The 13,230-nt window shown below is 46.2% G+C and overlaps 1 protein-coding gene across 2 annotated transcripts in view; it reads right to left on the bottom strand.

The window, feature by feature from the left end:
- Slc5a11 (solute carrier family 5 member 11) overlaps positions 1-13,230 on the bottom strand; it is a 54,782-nt gene that overhangs the window by 15,665 nt on the left and 25,887 nt on the right. For both annotated transcript variants that reach the window (XM_075974849.1, XM_075974850.1), the window contains exons 7-9: positions 11,777-11,882; positions 7,219-7,299; positions 211-416 (exon numbers count right to left, since the gene is read on the bottom strand). In XM_075974849.1, coding sequence (XP_075830964.1) covers positions 211-416; positions 7,219-7,299; positions 11,777-11,882 — 393 coding nt within the window. The remainder of the gene's footprint in view (positions 1-210; positions 417-7,218; positions 7,300-11,776; positions 11,883-13,230) is intronic.

Raw genomic sequence — 13,230 nt, 5'->3', positions numbered from 1 at the left:
GGGTATATTAAGTTCCCCCTTTTTCAAAAATCAGTGGCTCCTGAATTTCCATTAGCATTTGTAAAAAGCAAAACGGCAGGCAGAGCAGAAGAAAGTGGAGGGGATAGATGAGATGGGGGACAGAGGAACATACACAGCCAAGCCACACCATTGAAGCCAGTCAGCCCAGCAAAGAAGCATGGGGGGCGGGGGGTCAGCCAGCTCCCGTACCTGATCTGTGCACCAGTACCAGAGAGACGGGACAGACATTCCAAACAGAATCCCAGGCCAGGGGAGGTCAGAGGTCACCGGGTCTCTGAAGATGTGGAAGGCGTCTTCTCTGGGCAGCCCACAGCTGCTGTTCTCACTCCGGTTACTAGCCAGGGCTGAGAAGTACTGGTCCTTCAGGCCTTCCATCCCACCGACAGCTGCAAAACCTAGGATGCAGAGGAAACCTAAGGTTGCCAGGAGCTCGTGGAGCCTGTCGCAAGATGATGGCCTAGTGGGAGCAGAGCTATTGAGCAACAGTGTCCCCTTAAGGGTTCTTCACCTCTGTCCTTTTTCTCTTGTGCCTTTGATAGCCACTGTAGATGGTATCTCAGAATAATTTTTTAATGAAACTTAGTTATTCACTAGCAGAGACTTGGGTGTATGGGTGTATCCGTGTGCACAGGCCACAGTGTGTCAAAGTTAGATCAGAGGGCGACTTGTGGGAGCCAGTGCTCCTCCAGTGTGTGAATTCCAGGGACTGCGCTCAGGTCATCAGGCTTGGCGGCAAATGTCTTCACCCACTGACTCATCTCACTGGCCCTGACTATCAACTCTAAATGCACAATATAAAGAACAGAGTGTAGGAGCCGGCCGTGATATGAACAGATCGCCCAAAGGAAATTCTTTACTTCCAACCATTATCACCTGCCAGAGTAGGACTCAGCCATCGATAAGTTTAATGGAGGCCTGAGTCCCAGTAGTTTAACCTGAAGCAATACCTGCTTGCAGGAAGAACCACAAACTGAGATTACCAGAGCATCATCCAAGAACAGACCATCCAAAGGAAGTGCCTAACGTTCCAACTGCTGTAGATAGGATCACCTGCCAGCACACACTCACCAGGACACCCCTAGACAAATGTCAGCCAATCAAAGGTCCTGAACCTCAGAATTCCCTCACCCCCCACCTTTACTACTATAAAAACCCAACTCCAACTGAGCTTGGGGCTCTCCGTTTATTCCAATACATTGGACATGCGGAGAGACCAAGTTTGCAAACTTGCATAAAACAAAGGCTCTTTGTTTTTACATATGGGATTTGGTCTCCTTGTTAGCTTTTGGGGGACTTCACGGATTTGGACATAACACAGAGGAGTGTGCGTGTGTAGAAAGCAATCATCAAACTACAAAAATGTGACACAATAATTTACCTGCTCCATTAAATAATTGGTCTAATGATAAACAATAAAATAGTAGGTCTTAGAATAGTTTAGTTATGAAGCTGCGAACACACACACTCACATAGGCATTCTAATAGCAGTGGGCTGGGGACATGGCTCATGAAGACCTGAGTTTGGATCCCCAGCATCCACATAAAAGCTAGGCATGCTGGTGAACATCTGTAACCATACCACTGGGTTGGCAAAAAGAAGGGTCTGCTGGTCATCTAGTCTAGTCAATAGTTGATCTCCACATTCAGTGGGAGATCCTGTCACAAAAAAGAGAAAGAAAGAAAAGAAAAAGAAAAAAGGTAGAAAGATTGAGGAAGACACCTAATATCAACATCTGGCCTCCACATATATACTCATAAACAAGTACACCCATATACATGTGCGCATATAACACACACGTGCGCGCACACACACATGCACGCACACACACATGCATGCACACACATACATACAATCAGCAATAACTCTAATGCAGTTAAAAGAAACTTGGGATATCTTTTGTTATCAAAGCCATAGGTCCTGCAAATACTGCTGTTGTGTGTGACCTACCTTTATAATTGGGAAATGGATAGAAATAGAGACAGGGTGTTTCTTTTTTATTTTATCTTTTTTCCCATCCAAGTTCACAGGTACCCTGATCTGGTCCATGGGCCTGAGGCTTTTGCCTCAGAACTTCTCAGCTATTCATCTGCCATAGTACCACAAGAGGTGGCCTTAAGCAAGCCACTTCCTGCCTCTGCTGTCAGCCTTCCCTGCTGTGGGTAGGGACTGTGCAGCAGCCCCCTGAGGCCAGGGCATGGAAGAATGATGTAATTCCCACAAAATGCTTAGCATTGACTCTGCCACAACAGTTCTGAAAAGCAGACTAGTAAAAGCTGCAGATCATTTGTTCCTCTTCATTTGTTGAAAAGATTCAGTATAGTTGGTTTTGGAAGGTAGAATTTGGGGAGGGGGTGCTTGTTTGTTTGCTTTTCCATAGGAGCACGTGGGGAGGGATGACACACACCCTCAGGATTCCTGCAGACAGGTGCACAAAAAACACGGAGAAAACAAAACCTAGCTATTGGATGTTAGAGTTTTGTTCATCTTCACTGCCCTAAAAAAATGTTATTTTACTTCTGAATGATACATAATTACACATATTAATGGGAATAATATATTTTGATATGTATGTGTACAGTCTATAATGATTACGCCAAGGTAATTAAACATGCCTATCATGTCAAAGAGTTTTTCATCTCTTTGTATTGAGGATTATTCAATAGCCTTTCTCCCAGTTATTTTGAAATATGTAATAATTATTGCTAATCATTATCAGCTGAAAAGTTATTTTGTGGTAGCAGTTGGGGCTGCGGTTTTTGTCAGTAATGTAAGATAGCCATATAAAAAGCAAGTGAGGACTGGAGAGATGCTTCAGCAGTTAAGAGCAGTTAAGAGTCTTCAAGAGGACCAGGGTTCGATACCCAGCACTCACACCATCTCTAGCTCCAGTCCAGGGAATCCAGCGCCCTCTTTTGGCCTCAGCTTGTACTGCACACACACATGAACAGGCAAACAAGCAGGCAAAACACCCAAACATATAAAAGAAATTAAAATTTTTTGAGAAGCAAGTGAACTTGAACAGATAAACGACAGCAATTAGAGCAGTTGGGATAGAGTTAGAATAGGAGTGGGGTCCAGCTTCCTAAAGCTAGCATGAATCACTTGGTGATCTCTGAAGCGCAGACCATGGGCCAGAGGGAAGGTTGGGGCTGGGATTTGTCTGATTGTTGAAGTACAGACCATGGGCCAGAGGGAAGGTTGGGGCTGGGATTTGTCTGATTGTTGAAGTACAGACCATGGGCCAGAGGGATGGCTAGGGGCTGGGATTCTGTCTGATTGTTGAAGTACAGACAATGCATGGGCCAGAGAGATGGCTAGGGGCTGGGATTCTGTCTGATTGTTGAAGTACAGACAATGCGTGGGCCAGAGGGATGGCTAGGGGCTATGATTCTGTCTGATTTCTGAAGCTCAGCAGGTAGGCTGGGGGCTGAGATTCCTATCATGAGCTCCAGGGTGACGCTGTGTTGCCGTCCATGAAGTGCGCTCTGAGTAGCAACAGTGCAGGCACTGTCAGGGTACCATGTGAAGCTTCACTTTGATAAAGGATCATGCTTTTGATTTTAGTCTCTATCTACTCAACTTCTTCAGGTCATTTTTCCAGGTCTTTAAACAGCCGATCATATCAGTATCTGTAAATAATAACTTTGTCTCATTGATTTCAATAGATATATTTTATATTTTATATGTCATGAAGTAATAAGAATGTTCCTTTTCCTAGGACGGCTTCTGGTGTCAAGTGTTCTGGCTACTTCTTTAGACACTGGACTATTAAGGTTTTTTTACTTTCTCTTGAATCAAATTTAATGTCACGCTCTGTATATGAGCAAAGCAAGGTGTCTGTCTCTCACCCTGCTGTGTCCTGTCATCTGCTTGCTTCCTGGCTGTAATGATGTAAACTTGTGTCCCACAGAGTCCTCCCCACAATAACAGACTGAAATCTCTGAAACTGTGAGCCAGATTTGCGAAACAAATCTTTCCTGTTTCCAAGTTGTTCATGTCAGGCATTCTATTACAGCCATGGGGAAGCTAACACAGACGTTTAAAAAGAAACAAATTCTGAAGATGCAGACCCCACAGCAGAGATAATGCCCAAGGCATCTGAAGCTGACGGTGCATGAAAGGCAACCAGAGAAGTCACTGAAAAATCTAAACTCCAGCTCAGCCCCTAACCAGACTGGCCCCTCCATTAGCAACTTGGCCAAAGAGCTATGCTCGTATTCAAACATAACTTCAAATTACCCCAATCTCTACTGTCTTATAGATTATGTCCAACGTCCAAGAAAATTATGAGGTACCCAAGAAAGAAAGAAAAATGACCTACCGTCACGAAACAAAGTCATAAAGGCAAACTGATAGGTGCCCCAGATGTTGCAACTGTCAGATAGGAAATGAAAAATAACTGATTAATAGGTTATAGGCTGTAGTGGGAACGTGGGCGATATTCACGACTAGATGGACAATCTCAGCAAAGAGATACATGAGGAAGGACTGAATGGGACTGGGGGGCATAGTTCAGTGCCGGAGTGTATGCTTAGCCAACATATAGAGGCTGAAAAAATGAAGGAGAAGGAAGAGAAGGGGGAGGAAAGAGAGAGGAAACGGTGAAAGAATATAATGGGGATGGTAACAGAGATGACAAATCTCTCATCAGTCAGCTCATTAACAGACAACACAGCCAAAGAAGCCATCGGCAAGCTGGGAAACAGGAGAATAGAAATAACTCAAAGTGAAATACAAAAGAAAAGAGGCCGTGAGGCGCTGGCATACAGCAGATTTGGTGACACTGGAGTCCCAAGAGTAAAAGACACTAGCCAGGTGTGGTAATGCATGCCTGAGACAGAGGCAGGGGAGTCTTTGCGAGATGGAAGCCAGTGTGGTCCACATAGCAAGTCCAGGACAGCCAGGATTTAAATTACAATTCTCCAAATCTCAGGAGTAACCAATCAATCAGGATAAACACAACCCCCATTTCCATCTATTGTACTAGAAAGGCTGAAAATGAAAGGTAAAGGGACCGGGCACAGCGGCTCATGCCTATAGTTCCTGTACTGGTGGGGTGGGGGGATTAGGGGGAGAAGGAGGAGGGTCAGAAGTTCAGGGCCAGCCTCAGAGACGTTGTGAGGAAAAAGGCAAAAGGTGTTAAAAGTTAAAAATAAAAAAGATGAAGCAGAATCGTTTCCTTCAAGGCAACCGAAGTAGGAGGTGGGACTCGGGGTAACAGGACTAAAAATGAGAATTGCAGACCTCCCTACTGCGGTACAGGGGCAGCAGAGGCTCCTCTAACGTACCGGGAAGACAAACCACAGCCAAGGTTTTTATATACAGTGAAGGCATTTTTCAAAAGTAATCAATAAACAGGGACGTTTTCAGACAAAGATTTACTACGAGAGGGAGAGAAAATAGAAATGAATATTTTTTCTCCTTCACAAGAGTGCAGAAGAATCTATCTAAAAGCTAGCAAGTGGTTTTTGTCGTTTGAATCATGAGACAAATGTATTACTCTGTGATTATTTCTTTGAAATCTCAATTGAAAGTCGAAAGTGGCGTATATCCAAAATGCAGACATGTGCCCTGCGCAATGCTAAAAGCCAAATAACTTCCGGTGCCTTGGGCACCCAGTCCTCTGCATCTCCACGGATATATTACCAGTTTCACGGGCAGCAGCAAGATGATTGAGGTTTGAGGTCTGGAGCCAATTACCAAACATTTTTGTTTGTTTTTAAAATAGTATGTCTCTTTATGTTGTCCAAGTTGACCTTGAACGCCTAGGCTCAAGCCATCTTCAGCTTCTCAAGTACCTGGACTGCACATGTACGTCACCACACCTGACGACCGTCTTCCTCTATCTGCTGGGTTGTTTAGCAGCTGAGCTTTGAGCTTTGCAATCTAAGAGACGAGCAGGTTAGGGAGAAGGCTCAGGAGCTAAGGCACTTGTCATGTGAGTATGAGGACCAGAATTGGATGCCCAGAGCCCACGGATGCACCAGTTGGGTGTGATAACTCATCTGTAACATCAGCCTGTAATAGGTGGAGACCGACCCTCCATGGCGAGCTGACTAGTTGTGCTAGAACTGATGAGTTCATGTGAAGAGATGAAGACACAAGACACCCAATGTCAACCTTGACCTCTACACGCAAGTACAAAACCCCTGCATATGTGCTCACACAGAAGCAAATATGCGTGTATACATACATGCGTGCACCGCACACACATACCAGAGAGAGAGAGAGAGAGAGAGAGAGAGAGAAAGGGAGGGAGAGAGGGAGAGAGAGAGAGAGAAAGGGAGGGAGAGAGGGAGAGAGGGAGAGAGAGAGAGAGAGAGAGAGAGAGAGAGAGAGAGAGAGAGAGAGAGAGAATGATGGAGACCCCTGATGTCACTGGCCCGAACTTTACACGGACATGCATCTAAATGTCGTGTTTTAACGTGTCATGTAAGACAGTGGTGACACCGGGTGCAGAGCGTATGAAAACACTGTCCTGCTGTCATAGTCTTCTGTGTCTAAATCATCTCCCAAGGTCAAAACCATCCCTGACTGAAAGTTATCCCTTTCTCCCTTTCATTCATAAATGATTTATGTCATCATTTATCCATACCATTATCAGAAAAACTATCAAAGTTTTCACTTTGAAAATTAGTAGATCCATTGGTTATCCAATACAAAGTGGTCATCCCTGAAATCATATACACACAGGCAACAAAAATACAAGACTTAGCAGGTTGTATTTATATACTTATATGTGTGTAACAATAATACGTAAAGAAAAAGGAACCATAAATTTGAAAGGAAGTGGAGGGGCATACAAGAGGGGCTGGAGGGAAGAAAGGGAAGGGGGAGGTGGTGTAATTATAGTTTAATTTAAACTAAAAAAAGGAAAAAGAAAATAAATAAATTTCAGGGGTGGGGGCATGGCTGTGACCCCAGAGCCTGGGGGAGGGGCAAACAAGCAACTCCAGCCAGTGTAGGTGGATCAGTGAGCTCCAAGCTCAGTGAGACTGTTTCAAAACATTAAGGTGAAGAGTAACTAAAGAAGAAATCTGATGTTGTACATGCAAATGCCCTCTCTCTCTCTCTCTCTCTCTCCCTTTCCCTCCCCCCTCCCCCACTGGAATGGGAGGGACCAGGTAGTAACTAAGCATGTTTCCTGGTCCCTGCGTTTTCGCATCCTACTGATGAAAGCCAAGGTCCCCACTTACTGTAGCCCATCAGGGTGAATGCCCCTATGAGCATGATCCCAGTCTGCAGAGCATCTGTGTAGATAACAGCAGCCAGACCACCTGGAAGGAGGAGCACAGGTTAGGGCCAGGTCATGTGGGAGGATTACTCTGGGCTGGAGGGAGCCTAGAAGGTGGAAATGCCACCAAATTCTCAGGACTGAGGCCCGCCCAGATGGCTGCCTCAGCTGGTCCCTGTGTTCCGTGAACATTTCACAGTATTGCTTTGCTGCACCTTCATGGGGAGCTGAGGTTGATGTCTCTACTTCTGTGGTATGGGCCTGGCCTTGTGACTTGCTGTGATCAAAGGAATAGATAGAGTGGACACGCTTGCATGTGGCTCCCTTTAGGAGCGCTGGGATTTTGCTGCCCTGAGAACAGTATGCTTAGTTTCTTTTCTTTTTTTCTTTTCTTTTTTTTTTTTTGATTTTGAATAGTTTCTTTCTTTCTTTCTTTCGTTTTTTTTTTTTTTTTTTTAAAGAACAGTATGCTGTAAGAAGCCTCAGGAACTGTGTCCCGCATGCCTGGAATCCTAGCATTTGGAAAGTAGAGGCAGGAGAGGCAGGAGTTCTGTCCTGCTTAAGACCATGTCTTAAAACTGTAGGAGCCAGCCGTGATAGCTAAATATGAACAGACCACCCAAAGGAAGTTCTTTACTTCCAGCCATTATCACCTGCCAGTGTAGGACTCAGCCACTGATAAGTTTAATGAAGGCCTGAGTCTCAGTAGTTTACCCTGAAGCAATACCTGGTTGCAGGAAGAACCACAAACTGAGATTACCTGAGCACCACTCAAGAACAAACCATCCAAAGGAAATGCCTAACGTTCCAACTGCTGTAGATAGGATCACCTGCCAGCACACACTCACCAGGACACCCCTAGACAAATGTCAGCCAATCAGGGGTCCTGAACCTCACTCAGAAACCCCTCACCCCCATCTTTACTACTATAAAAACCCAACACTAATTGAGCTCGGGGCTCTCCATTTATTCCAATAGATTGGACATGCAGACAGACCTAGTTTGCAAACTTGCATAAAACAAAGGCTCTTTGCTTTTACATATGGGACTCGGTCTCCTTGTTGGCTTTTGGAGGACTTCATGGATTTGGGCATAACAAAAATAAGTCTAAGGCCGCTGGAAGGAACTTGGAAGTAGAGCACTTGCCAAGCCTTAGGTTCAGTCTCCAGCCCCACTTAACTCAAAGGAAGGGAATCTGCTCCCCACAGCCCAAGCTAACCATCCACCACATGAGAGAGGCTATCTGTTTCAGCCAGCTGTTCCAGCTGCCACTGAACTACAATTCCACAAAGCCAGATAAGACCATCAAATCAGCCATCCAGGCAACCGACAGACTACCGGGGATTAGCAAGCCATTGTTTAAGCCCCTCGCTGTATAGGTGTCTTGTTACAGGGCATGTGGCTTGCTTGTTACACAGCAGTTCCTCACTGATAGAGGAAGTGGATCTGGACCACAGGCCTAACTCTGAATGTTTTCCTTTTTTATTAAAAAAAATTAGATTAGGGGCTGGAGAGATTGCTCAGTGGTTAAGAGCACTGGCTGCTCTTCCAGAGGACCTGAGTTCAATTCCTAGCAACCACATGGTGGCTCACAAGCATCCGTAATGAGATCTGGCATGCAGGAATACATAGAGGCAGGATGTTGTATATATAATAAATATATAAATAAATCTTTAAAAAAAGTTAGATTAGCATTTAGCATGCCAAATATGAGGTTTCATTATGGAATAGTTAAACAGAATTAGTTCTGAATTCTCTTCTCCCTCTTGTCCCACATCACCCTGGCCCCCTTTCGCCACAGCTTCATTTCTGCTTTCATGTCACATGTGATGTCACCCGTGCCCTGTCGCCCTCTCCCTTGCTTCAGTGTTTCCTTTTCCCTATTTGCGTGTGCATGTACCCGTGTGACACAGCGCGTGCATGGAGGTCAGAAGACAGCTTGAGGGGCTCGGCCTCTTCTCCCACCATGTGGGGTCCGGAGTTGAACTCACTCTGACAGGCTTTGTGGTCAGCACCTTTACCCCCCGAGCCATCTCTCTGGCCCAACACCCCTCATTTTTAAGGCTGGAAGAAGAATGTGAGTCCTAGGTATCCGGAATCCACCTAGGCTTCTTTGACACCATCATGGTTACCTAAGAGGATTCTCTTGAACTTGCCCTCCCTAAAAACCTTTGTGGTGTTTTCAGGGCCATCAACATGGACAGAGTACTAGGCCCAGCCACTCTCCAGTGTCCCCCTCTGTAAGGGAAAGGGGCGTTGACCTGTTACCTGATATAAACGTGTTTATGTGAGGGCAACTGCTACACAGTTAAGAAAAACATGTAGGCTGGGTGGTGGTGGCGCACGCCTTTAAACCCAGCACTCGGGAAGCAGAGGCAGGTGGATCTCTGTGAGTTCCAGGACAGCCTGCTCTACAAAATGACCAACCAGGGCTGTTACACAGAGAAACCCTGTCTCAAAGAAAAAGAAAGAAAGAAAGAAAGAAAGAAAGAAAGAAAGAAAGAAAGAAAGAAAGAAAGAAAGGGAAGGAAGAAAAAGAGAGGGAGGAAGGAAGGAAGAGAGGAAGGAAGGAAGAAAGGGAGAGAGGGAGAAAGGGAGGGAGGGAGGGAGGGAGGGAGGGAGGGAGGGAGGGAGGGAGGGAGAGAGAAGGAAAGAGAAAAACAAGCATGTAGAAGGGTTTGGTACCCTTAAAGTCCCTTTCCTGGTCAGTAGTAATGGAGCCCTCTCTCAAGTAATGGGGGACTTGGTTTACAATCCCACCCTAGTTCTCTGATGTTCCCTCAAGTGAGCCAGAAGTCATAAAAGTCCACAGTTGGTACCACTGAGCCCATCTTATTTCTATACCAATACGTACTGAATCCCGCCTACTTACCAAGTACCGTGGCGCAGTTAAACATTTTGTTTAATTGGCCACTGAATATCTGGCGAGCATGCTATCAGGTTCTGTGTGCCCACCAAGTGGCATGCTCCTGCCCTCATACAACATCCAGCCTCACAGAGGAGACCGACTCCTCCAAACAAGGAACTTGTAGAAGGAACTTGTAGATGGCCATGACAATTAGCTCACTCTCTCCTCCTGTTCTGAGTGCGTGGCTTCCAGTAGGCTTTCTGTATTGGGGCCTCTGCCAAGTGTTGGATGGTGTCCCTTCCCTGATATTGCCCCAGAGCTCGGTCCTTCCCTGCCTCCTCGCTGGTTCCTCGTCAGAGCCATTGCAGTTAGGTTCTGAGGACACCCTTCTCGCAGCACTGCCTGGAGTTCAGTGAACACAGGCGCATTGTCATTGCCACTGACGCCCCCTGCTATTCCATGGCTGGGGAAAGGGTGCTTTCATTCCTCGGGCTTTACAGTTGTCTTTCCCTCTGCTTGGGGTTCTCCTCACTTCTCATGCCGTTTCAATTTGGTTGAAAGATTGCCTTTGAGAGCCCTTGACTGAGTGCTTTATGTGTTTTAAAAAGCTTTCCTTTTATTGGTTGGTCCCCAGCCTCATGGTCACCCTTGATAGCTTTTATCAAGTATAATAATATACTCTGACATTACCAATTGATTTCCTTGTTCATTTGTTTCCTCATAGCGAGAGAGAGAGAGAGAGAGAGAGAGAGAGAGAGAGAGAGAGAGAGAGAACATGCATGTGTGAACACAAGAGTTTTGGGTTTATTATTAATTTGGTTTTGGTGGTTTTCTTTTGTTATATGGTGTTCTTAAGAAACAGGGTCTCTCTGTATAGCTTAGGCTGGCCTTGAGCTCAACATTCTTCTACCTCAGGTCCTTAAGTTCTGGGACAGACTTTGTCTTTCTGGTTCCTTCCCATCCCGTTGTCTATGGTGCCTGGCACATAGTAGGTGATCCACAACGTGAAGATGTGTGTATGCATGTACATTTGTGGGATGAATTATACCAAGAGGAGGCAGGAAGGGCAAAGCCAGCGTAAACAGGTGACTATTTAAAAAAAAACAAAACAAAACAAAATACCCCAGCTACTTGAAAGCCCTCTATGCACCAATCACTTTCTTGGTCACAAATCTAAGAGGAAAAAAAAATAAAGCTGCCTAAACTCAGGCTTCAAAATCGGCTGTTTATTGCCCAGCTTCGGATCATACATGTGGACTCACATGCTTAGCACTTAGTAGGTTTTCAACTAGTCCTTTTGGAACATAGAATAGGAAAACATTGTGTAGCTGTGGGATGTTTTGCTTGTTTGTTGAAACAGGGTCTCAGTCCATAGCCCAAGCTGGCCTCAAACACAGAATCCTCCTGCCTTAGCCTCCTGAGTATTGGAATGATGGGCATAAACCACCTTGTCTGGCTCATTTGTGATGCTCTTGGATAATTCCTTTTCTTATTAAGTATCCCTCTTTCCTTTGGATAATGGCTAACAAAATGTCATCGTTCAGGGTAGTGGGATGAGATTTAGTGAGTAGATGGCCTTAGCACACTAGAACACCAGAAGGTGTGCCAGAACAAAATGGGTGGCCCACAGCCCTGCCCATCAACTCTGAGCATCATGCACGTCCCATTATACCTGCAACAGTGTACAGAGCTGTGATTGCCAGGAGCCCCACGATGGCCAGGTACAGATCCAGGTGCAGGGACTGCTGAATGAAGATGGCACCTGCATACATGTCTACCTGTAGGATTAGAAATCAGTGGGTGGATGAAGGTGGCACCCTCATACATGTCTCCCTGTAGGATGAGAAGTCAATCGGTGAATGAATGGGTGATGAACTAGAGAATGGATGGATATGGAGGAGGCAGTGGGTGGATACATGGACCACAGGATGGATGGTGGATTGAGGCAGGAGTGGGTGGATGCATGGACCACGGAATGGATGGGTGGATTGAGGCAGACATGGGTGGATGCATGGACCACAGGATGGATGGGTGGATTGAGGCAGACATGGGTGGATGCATGGACCACAGGATGGATGGTGGATTGAGGCAGACATGGGTGGATGCATGGACCACGGAATGGATGGGTGGATTGAGGCAGGAGCAGGTGGATGCATGGACCACGGAATGGATGGGTGGATTGAGGCAGGAGTGGGTGGATGCATGGACCACGGAATGGATGGTGGATTGAGGCAGGAGTGGGTGGATGCATGGACCACGGAATGGATGGTGGATTGAGGCAGGAGTGGGTGGATGCATGGACCACGGAATGGATGGTGGATTGAGGCAGCAGTGGATGGAAGATGGGCAGCAACAGCAGCAGCTCCCAGGAACAGGCTCTCTCCCAGATTCTGACTAATACAGAAGAGTCACACACATTTATTTCCTCATCCATCTCATCCTAAACTGGGGGGATCAAAATGAAGCCCCGTGGGCAAGTGAGTTTGAGATGCCTGCCCTGTACTCTGGCAACAGCCTCATGACCTTCCTGCTTCTTCTGTGGGTCTTTCTGCCCACTCTCCTCCACACTGCAGCCTTCATGCTCCACCCAGGATGACATCATCCTTCTCTCATTAAAGCTCTTGTGTGACTTTCCCCTCATCCGCAACAGAGCTGGGTGAGAGCTTACACCAGCCCTTCAAAGTTGGCAGGCTTAACCTTTATTCACTCTGATTTTCTAAGGCTCTGGGCTTTCAGAAACAGTCTGTCTCCCAACATAATATGTTTGGATGCATCTTCCAGCTTTGACCGGTGGTGGTCCAGCCATCTGGCATGGCAGCACCCCTATTTCCAACTGGTGGATTCCTCCTGAGATGACACTCACCCCTTACCAGACTATAAGTAACCATCCTAGCAGTACCTTGTGTCTGCAGCTAGGACAGTCAGTTGCTGCTGTTTGTCTTTAGTGGAATCTCTTCTGCCCCTACTCCATGTGGGACAAGATCATTGCCACCCCCAGAGCCAAACCTAGTGAGCAGCCCACGTCTGGAAGTTCTGATGCACCTGCTCTTTGTCACCTTCCTGGAGGTCATCCAAAGGTCAGGGTGAGGCAGGCCCAGGCTATCTCAAAACAGCCGATTAACATCT

The sequence above is a fragment of the Microtus pennsylvanicus genome, chromosome 5, assembly GCF_037038515.1.
Source record: "Microtus pennsylvanicus isolate mMicPen1 chromosome 5, mMicPen1.hap1, whole genome shotgun sequence".
Taxonomy (NCBI): domain Eukaryota; kingdom Metazoa; phylum Chordata; class Mammalia; order Rodentia; family Cricetidae; genus Microtus; species Microtus pennsylvanicus.
This window is presented reverse-complemented; position numbering and strand designations above follow the sequence as displayed.